This window comes from Poromitra crassiceps, assembly GCF_964638095.1.
Source record: "Poromitra crassiceps genome assembly, chromosome: 2".
NCBI lineage: Eukaryota > Metazoa > Chordata > Actinopteri > Beryciformes > Melamphaidae > Poromitra > Poromitra crassiceps.
Genome location: NC_139624.1, coordinates 23,765,378 through 23,784,768, shown reverse-complemented (window position 1 = coordinate 23,784,768; position 19,391 = coordinate 23,765,378). Strand labels below are relative to the sequence as shown.

The 19,391-nt window shown below is 44.8% G+C and overlaps 1 protein-coding gene across 3 annotated transcripts in view; it reads left to right on the top strand.

Annotated features, from left to right (window-relative positions):
- Nucleotides 1-19,391, top strand: part of abcc9 (ATP-binding cassette, sub-family C (CFTR/MRP), member 9) — a gene marked incomplete at its 3' end in the record, with an annotated part of 90,646 nt that overhangs the window by 47,167 nt on the left and 24,088 nt on the right. The window contains exons 13-26 of one of the 3 annotated variants that reach the window (XM_083659578.1): nucleotides 146-184; nucleotides 4,531-4,632; nucleotides 4,827-4,911; nucleotides 5,123-5,203; nucleotides 9,106-9,243; nucleotides 10,985-11,110; nucleotides 11,575-11,674; nucleotides 11,881-11,954; nucleotides 12,960-13,148; nucleotides 13,677-13,825; nucleotides 14,947-15,016; nucleotides 15,492-15,649; nucleotides 17,049-17,141; nucleotides 18,791-18,893. In XM_083659578.1, coding sequence (XP_083515704.1) covers nucleotides 146-184; nucleotides 4,531-4,632; nucleotides 4,827-4,911; nucleotides 5,123-5,203; nucleotides 9,106-9,243; nucleotides 10,985-11,110; nucleotides 11,575-11,674; nucleotides 11,881-11,954; nucleotides 12,960-13,148; nucleotides 13,677-13,825; nucleotides 14,947-15,016; nucleotides 15,492-15,649; nucleotides 17,049-17,141; nucleotides 18,791-18,893 — 1,507 coding nt within the window. The remainder of the gene's footprint in view (nucleotides 1-145; nucleotides 185-4,530; nucleotides 4,633-4,826; nucleotides 4,912-5,122; nucleotides 5,204-9,105; nucleotides 9,244-10,984; nucleotides 11,111-11,574; nucleotides 11,675-11,880; nucleotides 11,955-12,959; nucleotides 13,149-13,676; nucleotides 13,826-14,946; nucleotides 15,017-15,491; nucleotides 15,650-17,048; nucleotides 17,142-18,790; nucleotides 18,894-19,391) is intronic. The other 2 variants (XM_083659579.1, XM_083659580.1) reach the window with 2 other exon arrangements.

The following is a 19,391-nucleotide window of genomic DNA, read 5'->3' as shown; positions in this document are numbered from 1 at the left end:
CCTCCATCTTTAATCACGTGCACATTGTTACATAAAACACACACACACACACACACACACACACACACACACACACACACACACACACACAAATGCTATGGATTGCAGTCGGCTTGTTCTAACACATTTGCCGTGACTTTAACAGTTGGTCAGAGACAGAGGAGTCTGACGAAGACATCAGGAGGTATAGGTGTTCTCCCGCTCCCCTTTTCAGATCTGAAGTGATCCCTTGACCCCTCATCTGTGTCCCCTTTCACCTCCTTTCACCTGTTTGAAACCATCCATTTTTCATCTGTACTCTGTCCTTTCTCTCAGAAGAAAATACTACTCTTTGTCACTGTACACAAAGGATTTGATTTATTACAGGCTGGGTTGTTCTTGATCTCACGCGCGCACACACACACACACACACACACACACACACACACACACACACACACACACACACACACACACACACACACACACACACACATACAAGTTTAGTTGAAATTGTGCACCTGATTTTTATTCACAAATTGTCTTTTTTCTTTCTTTTCTTTTTTTTGCAGTAATTTGCATTGTAGGCTTTTTGCTCTTTTAACCTTAGTTGACTTTAACCTTTGTACATTTATTTTGGTTTTAGTTCCTCAGTTTATTTATCCAGGGGAGGCTTTTTGTGAGCATGCGTGATTTTCTTCAACGCTGCCCTGCTTCACATTCAAAATCATGACTTGCGTCGTGCAAACGTTTTTGTTGTGGCTGCCATTTTGATGCCCTCTATTTGCTGCGCAATTGGAAATAGATTGGAACACACTATACATCACATCACATATATTTTGACATTGTGAGTGAGAGCAGAAGTACAGTAGCTAAAGGGTCTATTCTATAATATATGTATGTTGTGTTAAAGTTGTGTGGACTGTCAGAGTTTCAAAATGTGTGAATTAAAGTAAAAAGTACAGCCTGTACAGTCAGCTAGATTGAATTGACATCACTGTTCTAGCTTGACTCCATAAGCTCCCGTTATAAAGGTTGAAAAAAGTATAAAACTTAAAATGTGATTTCTCAAAAAGTAGCTATGAAAGGTAGTGGAAAGCTGAATAAGAGTATTAAAGTACTAAAAGTGGTGACCCTTTTAAAGTTGTCTAGGTTAAAGTATGAAAGAGTAGGTAGAGTTCAAAGAGGGCATGGTTTTGAGTCCTTCCATAGACATAGATTGTTAAAACAGGTATTGTGTGCTGCTGCGTTTGGCCATCAAGATGGCAGCCACAACAATGTTCATGTTTGTATGTTCAGGAACAACCCCGTCGTCACAGTGCTTTCAGTGTGTATTATCTTATGCTCATCTTGTGTCTTTGTCTACCATCTCTTCTCCCACTGACGTCATCATTGACTGACTTTTGTGCTAGCCCATATTGGAGTGCTTTGTGCTTGTAGTGCTGGGAGTCTCTCTTAGCTCAAATAAACAATGCTATTATCAAATTAACCGCACTCAATTTCTATTTACATAGTCGCAAGCAGACATCAATCTAAACAGGCTGTTCCAAATGGTTTCACTCAGACTAAACCGCTGGATCCAAAATGCCAAATGTGGTTTAGAACAGGAGTGCTGAGCTGAGACCCGTTTGCATCTTAAACCAAATCATAGTGACATTTGCAGTGTCATGTGGCTGGATCATAGATACTTTTCTTCCTCTTCTTTAAAGGTCCCATATCATGCTATTTTTAACTGTGTCAAACATGTCTCAAGGGTCTTTAAAACAACGTTATGAATTCTGTTGCAAAAGAACACAGCCTCTGTGGGGCTTCTCTATGTGCTCTGTCTCTCCCCTCATGAACTATGCTATGCATTCTTTTGATATGATAAGATGATCTGTTGGGATAGATCCATCTTTGGTACAGTTGATTGTTTTCTGTAAATGTTTCCATTCTACACAGCTGCTATGACAACAAGGTTTGGTCTTCCACATTCAGTTGGCGGGGCGCTGCCGTAAAATGAAAAGAGCGTTACTTTGTGATGTCACAAAATCACAGAGATCAAAACAGCTTGTTTGGAGGGACTTTTTCCTTACATGGCTGGTGTGGCTTCATCTGGGGACAATGGGCCCTATCGCCTAATTTTGTGTTTGCGCCTGTTTTGCGCCCGTTTAGCGCCACGCACGCAATTTTAAGAGCACCTAAAAGCAGCTCTTAACCTGCTCTTAGCGCAAAAATACCCCGCTGCGCTTGGCGCACCAGTATTCTCCGCACCGCAGCACAGTGCAGGGGAATTCCTTTTGGATAGGTCATTACGCACGCATGTGCCAAACTCCAGGACATCAAATTCTGCTGCTAAAATTGGCTAACAGCAGATAATTCAGTGAGGCAATCAACTATAATTCACTGAGAAACGTTTATCACATCGCAAAGAGGGTTAATGGATTAATTGAGAAAACTTGGACATTGTAGCCTACTTGCAATATTATTGCCAATCAAATGTTTGTTTCCCCGTTGCAAACACTTTTCTATTTTCCAGTCAACAAAAGATTGAGAAAATAGCATCAAATCACAGATGTTTTTAACAGGGAATATGATGTGATGGTGTTGTTGTGAGATAGGCCTATCCAAATTACGCATGGGGAGAATTACAGCATATTGCATGCCTCTCGCAAACTGTATTAAAGGGACTGCGAGACGGGAATCTGATTGGTTTGATTGATGTAACGCCCAGGCATTGCCAGGCCACACCCGGCCACACCTGTGAATAATGTAGTTCTGGTGGTTAAGCCCGCCCAAATATCGTTTGCAACTCGCGCAGATGACTTGGCACGCCTCCAATTTGCGCCTGCTTAAAAACAGGGAGGTCTACCCAGACAATTATATCATTGGTAAACAGTTACGTTTCTGTATGAATCATTATCGGTACGTAAGCAATAGCGCCTGTACAACGATAGGGCCCATGTGTTTTGAGACTTCCATGATGTTTAGTCATTTATAATCAAAGAAGCAAGGAAATCTTGTTTTACACAACATGGGACTTTTAAGGCTTCATGAATATTGTCATCGAAGGGCCAGAAACATGATTTTGCTCACACAGTATTTTTTCAAATTGAACAACAGTAAGGTGTAAACAAAAGGAACAGAGTGACCATATCATATATACGTTAGTAAAGGGACTACATGTAGGAGACGATATTATGCACATATCTAGATGTTTTGTATACAGTATGTACAGTAGATAACTTTTGAGACCAGACTCCCAGCAAAGTGCCACAGTTGTTGTTCTTGTCGATGTTGTTTTTGTTGATGTTTGTTGGTGTTGCTTTAGCTCTTGTTCTGATTGAGTCCATTGTTGTTGTTGATTTGCAGTTCATCATTAACCTGATCCATATGTATCTCTCATATCTGACATGACTTTCATGTTGCGGTGGAGTTTGACAGCTGCCAAAAATATTTACTCCCTCTCTTCCTCTTGTCCTCTCTTGGGTCCTGCATTCATAAAGTGTGCCAGAACAGGAGTGCTGATCTCATCTGACATCAGTTTGCCTCTTAAACTGTTCACAGACACCATAATCACCCCATTTACACCTGCTATTAAAATGGAATCTGTATCCGGAGTCCGGACACGTTATCCGGATAATAAACGATCTGATCTTGCCTTTGCATTTACACCTGGTATTTTTAATGCGTTCTGGTTATCCTCATTGAGACTGGGTCTCTGTCTATCTTTTCAAAGATAGGAGACATGAGTTGTGATGTGTCACTCCAGATTAATGTACAGAGATAGGAAGAAACCGAGATGGTTCACTTACTAGCTACTTCCCCCATCATCTGTGGGGAGGGGAATAAGCAGACCTCGGCCCCTAAAGTGATTTTTTTCCCTCTCTCCTACCAATAAATGTACATATGTTTTATTTAACATTTTAATATATAACATTTAACACAGGCTATTTATTTATAAGGTCTGCTTTGGGCATGGTTGAACACATCTATTCTTAGCCTATTCATTTTGACCGGAGTTACACCTCTTTCCTCCCTTGTTGATCATCTTTGTAGTGCATTGATCAGGCAGTGGCAGTATTTCTTTTTACCTTTATTTATACAGGGGGAGTCTCACTGAGAGCAATGCTCTCTTTTTCAGGAGCGCCCTGTTCAAATTCATACCTGGAAGCTGAGCAGTACAACCACAGTCTGATCTGCTGGCCACTGACCAGCTCCACTGGAGCAGTTGGGGTTAAGGGCCAGTCAAAGATATTTATAGACAGGCATTAAAGTACATTAAACTATTGATTGTCTAAATAAAGGCAGGTGTAAACGGGGTCTTTCAAAACCAAAGCAAGAGTTTGACCAGTGACTCACAAAACATTAACTTAACAGCCTGTGTGTGCAGGGGATATAAAACAAGAACTTGAGCAGCATAAAATCATGCAAATAAATATACACACATAAGTAATTTGAAGGAATCATACGGTTGTCGATCAGCTCTCCTGCTCTAAGACGCTTTATGAATACAGGACCTGTAGTTCTCATCTGTCATCTGTTTGCCTCTATTTCCCATGATGCCCCCAGCAAGAACAGGTACTCTGTGGCCTACGCTACCCAGAAATCCTGGCTGCTCAATGCTACAGTGGAGGAAAACATCACCTTCGGCAGCCCCTTCAACAAGCAGAGGTAATATTGATGACCCGCTACCACAATGCTTGCTGAACATTTCTCTGCTTTTTGGCTGTTTTTTGCGTTTTCATTTCCTCACTTTAAAGTGGCGATAAGTAATAAGACTTGTAGAGAATAGTCTCCTAGCATTGAAGACACACTGTAAGTACATGTGTAGTACACGCTGATGGTGATCATGTTGTGTTTGTCAGGTACAAGGCCGTGATCGATGCATGCTCCCTGCAGCCAGATATTGACCTGCTGCCCTTTGGAGACCAGACTGAGATTGGAGAGAGGGTATGAACATATTTGTTTTGTAATTGATTGTGATGATCAGTCTGACATGTCTTGAGTGAATACTCGGTTTTCGATGGCTGGATAGGTGCACATATCTTCAGGTCTCAGTATCTTTCAATCTATCTTCCTGCTACTCTACTCTGTAAAAACCACAACTAAAAATAGTGTTTGTTTGAAAGTCTAAGTAGAAGGAACATTTGTGATCTTTCAGGGCATCAACCTGAGCGGAGGTCAGAGACAGAGAATCTGTGTGGCCAGAGCTCTCTACCAGAACACCAACATTGTCTTCTTGGTGAGTTTAACTCCTTTGATCAACATAGTAGCATATTAAATCTATACACAGTAAAAGTGCTCAACTCTCTGCCTCTCTCCTGTCTCACAGGATGACCCGTTCTCACCTGTCTGCCTCTCTCCTGTCTCACAGGATGACCTGTTCTCACCTCTCTGCCTCTCTCCTGTCTCCTAGGATGACCTGTTCTCACCTCTCTGCCTCTCTCCTGTCTCACAGGATGACCTGTTCTCACCTCTCTGCCTCTCTCCTGTCTCACAGGATGACCTGTTCTCAACTGTCTGCCTCTCTCCTGTCTCACAGGATGACCTGTTCTCACCTCTCTGCCTCTCTCCTGTCTCACAGGATGACCCGTTCTCACCTCTCTGCCTCTCTCCTGTCTCACAGGATGACCTGTTCTCACCTCTCTGCCTCTCTCCTGTCTCCTAGGATGACCTGTTCTCACCTGTCTGCCTCTCTCCTGTCTCACAGGATGACCTGTTCTCACCTCTCTGCCTCTCTCCTGTCTCACAGGATGACCTGTTCTCACCTCTCTGCCTCTCTCCTGTCTCACAGGATGACCTGTTCTCACCTCTCTGCCTCTCTCCTGTCTCACAGGATGACCTGTTCTCAACTGTCTGCCTCTCTCCTGTCTCACAGGATGACCTGTTCTCACCTCTCTGCCTCTCTCCTGTCTCACAGGATGACCCGTTCTCACCTGTCTGCCTCTCTCCTGTCTCCTAGGATGACCTGTTCTCACCTCTCTGCCTCTCTCCTGTCTCACAGGATGACCTGTTCTCACCTCTCTGCCTCTCTCCTGTCTCACAGGATGACCTGTTCTCACCTCTCTGCCTCTCTCCTGTCTCACAGGATGACCTGTTCTCACCTCTCTGCCTCTCTCCTGTCTCACAGGATGACCTGTTCTCACCTCTCTGCCTCTCTCCTGTCTCACAGGATGACCTGTTCTCACCTCTCTGCCTCTCTCCTGTCTCACAGGATGACCCGTTCTCACCTGTCTGCCTCTCTCCTGTCTCCTAGGATGACCCGTTCTCACCTCTCTGCCTCTCTCCTGTCTCACAGGATGACCTGTTCTCACCTCTCTGCCTCTCTCCTGTCTCACAGGATGACCTGTTCTCACCTCTCTGCCTCTCTCCTGTCTCACAGGATGACCTGTTCTCACCTGTCTGCCTCTCTCCTGTCTCACAGGATGACCTGTTCTCACCTCTCTGCCTCTCTCCTGTCTCACAGGATGACCTGTTCTCACCTCTCTGCCTCTCTCCTGTCTCACAGGATGACCTGTTCTCACCTCTCTGCCTCTCTCCTGTCTCACAGGATGACCTGTTCTCACCTCTCTGCCTCTCTCCTGTCTCACAGGATGACCCGTTCTCACCTGTCTGCCTCTCTCCTGTCTCCTAGGATGACCCGTTCTCACCTCTCTGCCTCTCTCCTGTCTCACAGGATGACCTGTTCTCACCTCTCTGCCTCTCTCCTGTCTCACAGGATGACCTGTTCTCACCTGTCTGCCTCTCTCCTGTCTCACAGGATGACCTGTTCTCACCTCTCTGCCTCTCTCCTGTCTCACAGGATGACCTGTTCTCACCTCTCTGCCTCTCTCCTGTCTCACAGGATGACCTGTTCTCACCTGTCTGCCTCTCTCCTGTCTCACAGGATGACCTGTTCTCACCTGTCTGCCTCTCTCCTGTCTCACAGGATGACCTGTTCTCACCTGTCTGCCTCTCTCCTGTCTCACAGGATGACCTGTTCTCACCTCTCTGCCTCTCTCCTGTCTCACAGGATGACCTGTTCTCACCTGTCTGCCTCTCTCCTGTCTCACAGGATGACCTGTTCTCACCTGTCTGCCTCTCTCCTGTCTCACAGGATGACCCGTTCTCACCTCTCTGCCTCTCTCCTGTCTCACAGGATGACCTGTTCTCACCTGTCTGCCTCTCTCCTGTCTCACAGGATGACCTGTTCTCACCTGTCTGCCTCTCTCCTGTCTCACAGGATGACCCGTTCTCACCTCTCTGCCTCTCTCCTGTCTCACAGGATGACCTGTTCTCACCTCTCTGCCTCTCTCCTGTCTCACAGGATGACCTGTTCTCACCTCTCTGCCTCTCTCCTGTCTCACAGGATGACCCGTTCTCAACTGTCTGCCTCTCTCCTGTCTCACAGGATGACCCGTTCTCAACTGTCTGCCTCTCTCCTGTCTCACAGGATGACCTGTTCTCACCTCTCTGCCTCTCTCCTGTCTCACAGGATGAGCCGTTCTCACCTCTCTGCCTCTCTCCTGTCTCACAGGATGACCTGTTCTCACCTCTCTGCCTCTCTCCTGTCTCACAGGATGAGCCGTTCTCACCTCTCTGCCTCTCTCCTGTCTCACAGGATGAGCCGTTCTCACCTCTCTGCCTCTCTCCTGTCTCACAGGATGACCTGTTCTCACCTGTCTGCCTCTCTCCTGTCTCACAGGATGACCCGTTCTCACCTCTCTGCCTCTCTCCTGTCTCACAGGATGACCTGTTCTCACCTGTCTGCCTCTCTCCTGTCTCACAGGATGACCCGTTCTCAACTGTCTGCCTCTCTCCTGTCTCACAGGATGACCTGTTCTCACCTCTCTGCCTCTCTCCTGTCTCACAGGATGACCCGTTCTCACCTCTCTGCCTCTCTCCTGTCTCCTAGGATGACCCGTTCTCACCTGTCTGCCTCTCTCCTGTCTCCTAGGATGACCTGTTCTCACCTGTCTGCCTCTCTCCTGTCTCACAGGATGACCTGTTCTCACCTGTCTGCCTCTCTCCTGTCTCACAGGATGACCCGTTCTCACCTGTCTGCCTCTCTCCTGTCTCACAGGATGACCTGTTCTCACCTGTCTGCCTCTCTCCTGTCTCACAGGATGACCTGTTCTCACCTGTCTGCCTCTCTCCTGTCTCACAGGATGACCCGTTCTCACCTGTCTGCCTCTCTCCTGTCTCACAGGATGACCTGTTCTCACCTGTCTGCCTCTCTCCTGTCTCACAGGATGACCCGTTCTCACCTGTCTGCCTCTCTCCTGTCTCACAGGATGACCCGTTCTCACCTCTCTGCCTCTCTCCTGTCTCACAGGATGACCTGTTCTCACCTGTCTGCCTCTCTCCTGTCTCACAGGATGACCTGTTCTCAACTGTCTGCCTCTCTCCTGTCTCACAGGATGACCTGTTCTCACCTCTCTGCCTCTCTCCTGTCTCACAGGATGACCTGTTCTCAACTGTCTGCCTCTCTCCTGTCTCACAGGATGACCTGTTCTCACCTCTCTGCCTCTCTCCTGTCTCACAGGATGACCCGTTCTCACCTCTCTGCCTCTCTCCTGTCTCACAGGATGACCTGTTCTCACCTCTCTGCCTCTCTCCTGTCTCACAGGATGACCTGTTCTCACCTCTCTGCCTCTCTCCTGTCTCCTAGGATGACCCGTTCTCACCTCTCTGCCTCTCTCCTGTCTCACAGGATGACCCGTTCTCACCTCTCTGCCTCTCTCCTGTCTCCTAGGATGACCCGTTCTCACCTCTCCTGTCTCCTAGGATGACCCGTTCTCACCTCTCTGCCTCTCTCCTGTCTCACAGGATGACCCGTTCTCACCTCTCTGCCTCTCTCCTGTCTCCTAGGATGACCTGTTCTCACCTCTCTGCCTCTCTCCTGTCTCCTAGGATGACCTGTTCTCACCTCTCTGCCTCTCTCCTGTCTCACAGGATGACCCGTTCTCACCTCTCTGCCTCTCTCCTGTCTCACAGGATGACCCGTTCTCAACTGTCTGCCTCTCTCCTGTCTCACAGGATGACCTGTTCTCAACTGTCTGCCTCTCTCCTGTCTCACAGGATGACCCGTTCTCACCTCTCTGCCTCTCTCCTGTCTCACAGGATGACCCGTTCTCACCTGTCTGCCTCTCTCCTGTCTCACAGGATGACCCGTTCTCAGCACTGGACATCCACCTCAGCGATCACCTGATGCAGGAAGGGATCCTCAAGTTTCTACAGGACGACAAACGCACCGTGGTGCTCGTCACCCATAAGCTGCAGTACCTCATACATGCTGACTGGGTATGTAAGATGAACCCCAAACTAATAACAAGATAACTATTATACTGTGTTGTGCTATGCTGCAGTACACATAGTCCCAACACATTACATTCTCAAACAGCATACCAAACTCCATTCAAAAATCTGGCAGTTGTCTGAGGCCTTGCTTATTGCCACAGGTGCATAACCATTAAGATATGATGTTATTTTCTAAATTGTTAGGAGGCTCTCTTTAATTTGGCATACACGCAGTCCATCAAGCAATATTTATTTCAAGAAAATTTCAACTTCTAAATTGATTTGCGCTGCTCACTACCACCTATAGATGGTTTTCACCAGAGCGCAACCCCACAGCACTTCCTTTTTCTCAGCATTCGGCAAACTGCAGAAATATTCACTCGACATCGTTACTTTTGTTTTCGCCGCTCAGCTGTATAGACGGTTTTCACGGAATGGTCAGTCCTGCACTTGAATGTTTTTTCTTCTTTTATGTCCATAGCAAACACTGCAACAGGAAGTGAGCGGGGGTTCAATTTAGAATGTTTTTGTTGTCAAGTTAAAACCGTCTATAAGTGTACGTTGGTGAAACAAGATTATAGGAATAAGAAAGTGAACCATTTCTAAAAGTTGCTTCGTTGATTAGTGCCAAATTGAAAAGTGGCTCCTAACAATTCTAACAAAGCGTCTTTGAGTCCTAGAAAAGCACTATAAAAAACCCATGTTTATTGTTATTATAATTCAGATGGCATATGTCCATACAAGAAAGAATGGCACATACCATATGCTACACCACATACCATATGCTACACCACACTATGCTTAACTATACTATATAGCATGGCTGACCAATTTGGGGCCCGTGGGCCAAGGTTGGCCCGCCTCCATTTGTTTTGCCCACCATGAATTTGACAAGACAAAAAAACATGGCTAATATTACTGTATTTCGGAGGCAGTGGCAGTCGGCAGAGCATGATGGTTGTTATACTATATGAAACTAGAGGACTAAAGGAATTGATTGGTACCAACCATGTAATGAAAAAGGAGAGCCGGCACTCACGGTAGGCTCTCCTTTTTCATTGTTATCCATTATCCAGGCACCCGGTCTGTTTTTCTTACAAGGAGTTGTGCGCTTTACCTCAATTCTACCAACCATGTAAACCTAGCATGTCGGGAAGGAGGCTAAATAACACTGCAAAGTTAGGCAAAATTCTTGTGGAGGGAAAAAATGGGCATGGCCATTTTCAAAGGGGTCCATTGAATTCTCACCTCAAGATATCTGAATGAGAATGGCTTCTATGGGTAGGGTTCGGCTTAGGGTTACGCACCTTGAGTTGGATGCACTTTCTGTCAGAAAGGTGTGTTTCCCTTTGAAAATGTTTAGGGTTAGGGTTATCTAACTAATATCTTTTAAATAAAACTTCTAATACATTTTTATTATTTTGAAAAAGTATTTTAGATTTAGAATGTAAATTGTCTGTAAAATATAATACATTTTAATGTAATGCAATTTCACATCAACATTTATTTTTGGGCCACGTCACTCCATCCAGATACTGTACATTTTTGGCCCTTCATAGGAAAGAATTTGGGCACCTCCGCTATATACAATATTATACTATAATATACGACATTCTTCTTTCTGCCTTGGCACCTTCTTTACAGTACTTTCTCCCATACTACCAGTTAGCTTAGCAACCAGTTCATGACTGCTGTATCTATCATGTACTATCGTATCTTGTTTCACCGTATGTGTCTTGTGCAGATCATAGCTATGAAGGATGGCTCTGTGCTGAGAGAGGGAACTCTGAAGGACATTCAGACTCATGACGTTGAGCTCTATGATCACTGGAAGACCCTGATGAATAGAAATGACCAGGAGATGGAGAAGGTACAATACTGTGTACACACACACACACACACACACACACACACAACACGCACGCACACACACACACACACACACACACACACACACACACACACGCACGCAACACACACACACACACGCACGCAACACACACACAAACACACACACACAGGCATGCACACACGCACGCAACACACACGCACACGCACTTCATATACAGGTAGGTCTATTTAAAGGCAGTAAATATACAATATTGAGCCCTACTAGATGTCAACAAACAACTACTATAGTTAGTTATAGTAGTTCTGAGCAGTGAAGGAAGCCACATCTTCTTTGTGTGTTGTGAAATCCAGGCCTGTTTTTCCTTTGTGCACATGGTGCATGTGGCGTTCATGTGAGTCCTCCCATGTTGCCATCTCTGTGTACTGTATGTAAGACACGGAGCTGGACAGCCATTGTAATCCACTGTCTCTCTGTGTATGTAGGACACGGAGCTGGACAGCCAGACGACACTGGAGAGGAAGACACTAAGGAGAGCTTTCTACTCCAGAGAAACCAAGAACCAGGTAGACGATGAAGATGAAGGTAATAGAGTCTTTAGCACATTTTCAACCTTACAAGCAATTTAATAATAGGATACAAGCCTCTGCATTTGTTGTGATTAAATGCCAACCCTCAGGTTTGTATTACTAAATGTACAGTAAAAGATGGAATGGAAATCCAGTAGTGTGTGTAAAGTTTTTGCTTGTCAATTTTCTTTGTCAATCTCATACCTGATTCCACCCCATCAGAGGAGGAAGAGGAAGAGGAAGATGATGACAACTTGTCCATGACCACAAGCAGACGATCGAAGATCCCATGGAAGGTAATCCATCAATTCATCCATCCATTCATTCATTCATCCATTCCATCCGTTCTTCAATCCATGGATTGAAATGTTAGTTCTACTAAACATTTCTGAGAAGCAGAGCTGCTCTGAAGGCAAAGCATATCATTGATTAAGTGAGAGCTACTATGAGAAACAGCATGGATTGTGCTGAGAAAGTGTGGAAGTTAAAAACCGATCTAAGAAAAACCCTCAGATACCCTCAGAAACCCTCTAAGAAAGAGACAGTCACACAGTCCTGGAATAGATAGTTGGTCTGCTTTATTGTAAGTTCACAGCTCTTATATAGGCCTGCTGGCACGCAAGTCTCATTCAGGAAGTCACAGGGACCACCCTGTTGCTCTGAGGCGGCCCTCTGCTTCCCGAGATAAGACCTGCTCACAACTTCCTTGAGAGCAACGATTTCACTGTTCACGGCCTGTGCGCTTAGCAAAATTCCACCACAAAAGAACTCTACCAATCAACATCATCATTGTTAAGTAGCAAACAGGGCGAGACTCTAAAGAAATTCCCTTTAAATATCCCTTTAAAATGAATGTCCTCCCCCTCTACTTCCGGCCCCCTTGCTCGGACCACATCCATGTTTGAACTGGGCTTTCATTTTGATCTCAGCTGCACACCTGTAAAGTTTTGCGACTGCATCTTGCATGATTTTGACGATATCGCTCTTGCAAAATCTGTCCACAGACAGACACAGACATGTAAAAACAGCAAAGTAACTAAGCAAAGTCCTCAAAACGGCTACTATGGTAGTTCCTGCTACAACAGGTATGTCTCCAGAACCACATTTTCCTTGATGACACACACACACACACACACACACACACACACACACACACACACACACACACACACACACACACACACAGACTCAAAAGGTGAAAACAACAACACAACAGATGAAACATATCCATCCATCGTCCCACCCATTCTTTCATCCATCATCCATCCATCCATGAGTTGTAATGATCTGTATTTCCTCAGGTGTGCTGGCGTTACCTGTCTTCTGGAAGTTTCTTTATGGTCTTCCTAATGGTGATCTCCAAACTCCTCAAACACTCTGTTATGGTGGCCATTGACTACTGGCTAGCTCTCTGGACGTCGTCCAAAACAGGGCTATCTAATGGAACCACATCGGTTAGCGGCAGCAACAATACAACAATAGATGGCGAGGTATAGTATGACTGACACAACTTATCTGCAGGGTCAGTTGTTGAGATCAATAAAAAATCATCGGGTGTAATTTTGTGAACTAGCTATAAGAGGGAATACCAGTTAAATGTTGCATGTGTTAAGAACATATTTTAAGTGGAAATGTATGAATTGTTGCAAAATAGCAGGAGAATATACTGGGCCAAGGAAAAAAATGAATGAAAATATGTACAATATAAAATTCACAAGATGAAATATAGGCAGTATAAAATTATAGGCCTATAGTGATTTAGTGACATATTACTGTATATACTGTAGCGGGAAATTATAATACTATGCAACTAGAAATCTCGATTTCTAGGGTGGCGACTCTGGAGAAACTACCTTTTCCCCTTAACTCATCCTTGTTCTCTTCTTGAATGACGTGTGTGTGTGTGTGTGTGTGTGTGTGTGTGTGTGTGTGTGTGTGTGTGTGTGTGTGTGTGTGTGTGTGTGTGTGTGTGTGTGTGTGTGTGTGTGTGTGTGTGTGTGTGTGTGTGTGTGTCGCAGTCTGACTATCTGCCAGTGTTTATCGTGCTCTGTGGGGCTGGCATCACGTTATGCCTCATCACCTCTCTCACTGTGGAGTTCCTGGGTCTGTCTGCAGCCACCAACCTGCACCACAACCTGCTCAACAAGATCATCCACGCTCCCATCAGGTAAACACACACACACACACACACACACACACACACACACACACACACACTAAGGTGTTTTTTTGTTTTTTTGACAACTTGCAACATGGGATTTGAACCAAGCCCCAACCTCTGGTTCCAACGCGGAAGTACCAGAAACTGCAGCTCCTCGAATGGCCACTTGAGGCTGGCTCCAAAAGGAGTCATAGACCTCCATGCTAAAATCTTTACATCATAAACATGTTTAGAGCCTGGTTCAAAAATGGTTTAGGTCTCTATAGCTAATTTCACTGTTCATGACAACTAGTGAATGTTTATATAACACACCCATTTATACAGTTTATATGGCTGCAAAAAGAAGTCTGATTGTATAGAAGTCAATATGGGGAAATGAGCTGACTTCTCACTTGATTTATGAGCTCAGTAAACACTTTCCTAATGAGTTTATGGTCTCAATCACTAGTTTCAAGTCTTCTTCAATACAGCAATCATGGTCCCATTTAGAGTAAAATAAATCAGACTATGTTTTGGGGCGTCATTGACAGGTAAAAAAAATAGAAAAAAAGATGGCAACAGTCACTATGTGAAACTTGAGGCTTCCAAACGGGGAGTCCACAAACCCAATGGGTGATGTCATGATGGCTACGTCCATATTTTTATAGTCTATCACACACCCACATTCTTAATTGGAAGTAACATAAATCAACTTTGTACACAATTGTTGCAGAGAATTTGAAGCAAAAGTGACGTGATTTGTAGACATTGTGACTAAGAAACATTGGTAGTTAGACTTGTGGTCTTTGATTGGCTCAGCCATTAGATTTCCTTTTTATTTCCACTATTATTTATTAATTGTATGTACCGGTACTCATTTAACTTTTGTTAACTTGCTATGCTAAAGCACTTTAAATGGTTTGGTATTTCAGGCACCTGCACACAGTCAGAATTTTGCTGTCAGAGATTTTTTTTTTAAAGCGATTAATGCTAAATGTGTGATTTAGGGATTTTTGCAGCACACATACATGAACTGAGACCATTTCAGTGAGCACTAAAAGTAGTCCTTCAAAATGTTCTCCAAGGTGGGCAGGTCTGCTTCTTCCTCATCATCATTACTGATCATCACATATCATCTCTGTCCTCAGGTTCTTTGACATCACGCCCCTGGGCCAGATCCTCAACAGATTTTCAGCTGATACTAACATCATAGACCAGGTAAGTGAGTGCTGAATGGAAGATCCTGGGCAGGATGGGTCATAGGTTTGGTCTAACCAAACCTTGGTTTTAAATGCTACCTTATCTGTAGGGGAGACTCGTGGGTACCCATAGAACCCATTTTTATTCCGATATCTTGAGGTGAGAGGTCAAGGGACCCCTTTGAAAATTGTTTTCCCTTGCCAAAATTTAGCCTAACTTTGGAGCGTTATTTAGCCCCCTTCCCGACACGATAGCAGAAGCTTCACTCTGGCTTTAAAGCCTAAGCTCACTGCAGCCATTTGATTTGTATCACTATGAAATCAGGGGATTATGGGAGAAATGATCCATCGGGAGCACATCGTTAGGGGTTATAAATAGGGAGAGTCTTGCGAAAGTACCGCGGCTCACACTTTGCACTTTGAGAATCACTGTGTTAGACGACAGAGATTCATTTTCAGATGCCTCTGTGTCTCTCCCCTTCCTTCTTTCTTAGCATATTCCTCCCACCCTGGAGTCATTGACCCGATCCACGTTGCTGTGTTTGTCGGCCATCGGGGTCATAGCCTCCATCACGCCAGCCTTCCTGATCGCTCTGGTCCCACTGGCCGTTGCCTTCTACTTCATCCAGAAGTACTTCCGGGTCGCCTCCAAGTGAGTCCACAGTGTAGGCCTAGTAACTGTTGTAGACTGGGGGCGGGTCCATATGGATTTTGCAGGCCAATATCAATGTCAGTATTTTGTGCTCAGATTCAAAATCTTTAAATCTTACCATACTCATGCTCCGATTATTATTATTATTTTTTTTACAAGTATACAGTAGAATGTCTCTCCCAGAACTTTGTTCTCATCAGGGTGGGAATCATCATTAGACCATGGGATACTAAAACAACATAATAGTACTACTGTACTAACAATGAATACAAAATATATGCATGCTTACTTGTGTGGAATCAGATCAAAATGTCACATAACAACAGCAGTGCTAGTTGCTACTAGCTCGTTGCTACTAGCGACTAGCGCTGCTGTTGTTATGTGACATTTGTTACATTGTTATGTGACATTCGTTTTCAGCGTGTAGCAACTTGCTACACGCTGAAAACGATTGATGTGGATTATGCAATGAAGCAGCCTGCATGGTATGTTCGGTGGATGGCTGTAAACAGCCTTCTTCCCCTCTAGTCCACAATAGAAAGCGTCCCCAGCCAGACTCTCCCAGCCCCTTTGCTGGGAGAGTCTGGCAAGCGAGACTAGGGGAAGTACAATTCAAAATTCCAATTTACACAATGTATTTATCTTGTTTTCCTGAATGAAAAAGTTTTTAGTGAAAATTAAAGTCTAGCATAACTAAACTACAGACTTTCTTTCCAAAGTAAAGTAAATACTGCCTCTATGTGTGACGCCGGGCTCTTCTGCGGCGCACTGCCACAATATCGACATGGAAGCCACAAAATCAGAAGTTGGTCAAATTGATCCAAATTGATCTCTAATGTTCCGATGTTCGAATCACATCATGTTTGTCAGCTGGCGATTCACAGAGCAGCAGAGTCTGAAAGTGAAACGTACTGTATAATTCTACAATTTGCTCCATAGGCTCCTCCTGTGTTAGTAGGCTAATCCAGCTGTGATGTCATCGTAGTCTGACATGTATTTCTGACTACCGATTGGACAGATACTCTCCAGGGAGATCGGACCCACGTGGGGAGTGGTGGGGGGGGGACACAGAACCGAACTAACCATGTCACGAATGCATGACCCGAACAGTGGTTGGCGAACCGAACAGTTCGGATTTTGGGGGGAATCCGTTACACCCCTAATAAAATATCAGAGTTGGACCACTCTGACTGGAGCACATCTGATTTGAATAAGAATGATATCAGCTTCATACATCAGCAAAACAACATATTGATCCAAGCTTACGGTATACAAGATGTAGTTTACTTCCATTTTGAATCTCCATCAAGAGATATTGTTCAGTGAATAGATGACAGCAGCTGAACACAGTGTGTTCTCTCTCTCCCTCTCTCTCTCTCTCTCTCTCTCTCTCTCTCAGGGACCTCCAGGACCTTGATGACTCGACCCAGCTCCCTCTGCTCTGCCACTTCTCTGAGACTGCTGAAGGCCTCACCACCATCAGAGCGTTCAGGTAGCCCTCAAACTAGCAGTCCGTTGTTGTTGTAGTTATGGTAATACTTGCAACAGCAGTCTGTACGTTCACCCTCTCTTTCCCAGCATCAGTCTAATCCAACATTAAACAGCTCTCACGCTTCCCTCTCTTCCCTCCCCGAGGACTTCCTCTACACCAGGGGTGGGCAACTGTTTTTCATGGGGGGCCACATGAGAAACCCAGATTGTTGCCGGGGGCCGAACAAATATTGTCACGCCGTAACCCATGGATGGGCAACTTTGATCATAGAGAGGGCCACAAAAAATGTCCTCGCTACCAGTTTTTGCTGAGGGCTGAACGGCGCCAGCGCGAAACATTTTGGGCATTTGAAGCCAGGTTTAGAGGAATAACTCATTTTAAATTAACAGTTGTGATGTCATTATTCAGTCTTAACCACCAATATTTGATCCTTTTCTCACTCACTCCTATGTCACCACCCGCTCTCCCTCTTCAGTGCTTGAAATTAACTTTTTTGACCACCTGCCAATATGGCTGCTAGATTTTAAAGTTACCAGCCAATTCGAATTTCCACTAGCCGAAATGTTTTTCTTGAAATAAACCAGAATATGAGTGGGTTATTTTAAGCTTAAGTATCAGTAAGTGGCCCGGGATTCTCAAAGCCTGTGTTGAGGGTCACACAAGAACAAAAATGCACTCTTGAAGCTAAATAAATCCAAAATCAACAAGTTAATTATTTAAATTTCTACTTCAATGTAGAACAGTCATTTCTTACACATGAGATTACTTTTAGCCTTTTAGTCATAAATATTATTGAAATATATTCCATATTCCAGACTGAAATGCTATAACAGAAGAGTATTGGCCAGAATGACATGAACATTTGGACACTTATTCAGCGGGTATCTTGCATGTTGCGTTCAGGTGCACTGTAAAAAAAAATTTTTTTTTTTTTTTTTTTTTTTTTTCAATTCCATCGCGGGCCACACAGGGGGCGCCCGCGGGCCGCATACGGCCCGCGGGCCGTATGTTGCCCATGTATGCTCTACACACACACGCACACACACGCATGCATGCACACACACGCATGCACGCACACACACACACACACATGCACACACACACACACACACACACACACACACACATACTGTACACGCATGCACACACACACACACACACATACACACACACACACACACACACACGTATGCACACACACACACGTACACGCATGCACACACACACACACGTACACGCATGCACACACACACACACACACACACACACACACAGACACACACACACACACACACACACACACACACACACACACACACACACACACACACACACTGCTGTTAGGCAGATACTTGGCAGTCACTGGCCAGTTCCCATTATCATTATCCACTGGTCTCCATCCAAACAAGTCTGGTGGATATGCTAGTTATTCACTATTGCATGCATAAAGGGAAAGATTATGAGTTTGGTTTGCAATTAAAATTCCAATTAGATTCACATCTGGCCTTTTTTATTGTTTATTTCATTAGTTTTCTGTTGCTTTTATTTTATTGCTTGTAAAGCACATTGTAGCTCCATTTTGAAGAGCAATAGTTGGCCCAATGAAGAGATGCATGCTATTATAATGTATATTGAAATGCTTGTTTCAGACATGAGGCTCGTTTTAAACAGCGCATGCTGGAGTTGACAGACACCAACAACACGGCCTACCTGTTTCTGTCTGCTGCCAACCGCTGGCTGGAGGTCCGAACGGTGAGGAACACTTTCATGATTTAAATTTCATGTCACTTTGTACTGTAACAATAACATGGCGTCACAAGTCTGTAGGCTACTTATTACCTCCACTAAAGCTGTGTTCACACCGAGATATTTATTTTTCGCTCTGTCGCTTGATTCAACCCTTTGGAATCGCTCTGTCGCTCTGTTTAAATCGCTCAACAGGCACACGAATTGACGGACATGTGGGGGCTATAACGTTACACAATGTCATACCCCCCAGGGGGTTCCTCCGTACATAACCCCCCACTAAAAAAAACATGCAGAAGATCGTCATCCGACCAGTGACGACAACATCTGAAGTTGGTCCAATGATGGTCCCCGGGCGCTGGAAAGAAAAAGCGACCACTGCTCCTGCCCTGCCCCCCGGAGGAAAGGACAAGCCTGGATGGGTCAAATGCAGAGGACATATTTCACCGGCCACCGTCAGCATGAGTGTGTGTTGTGGCCGCATGCATGTGTTGTAGTGTGTTC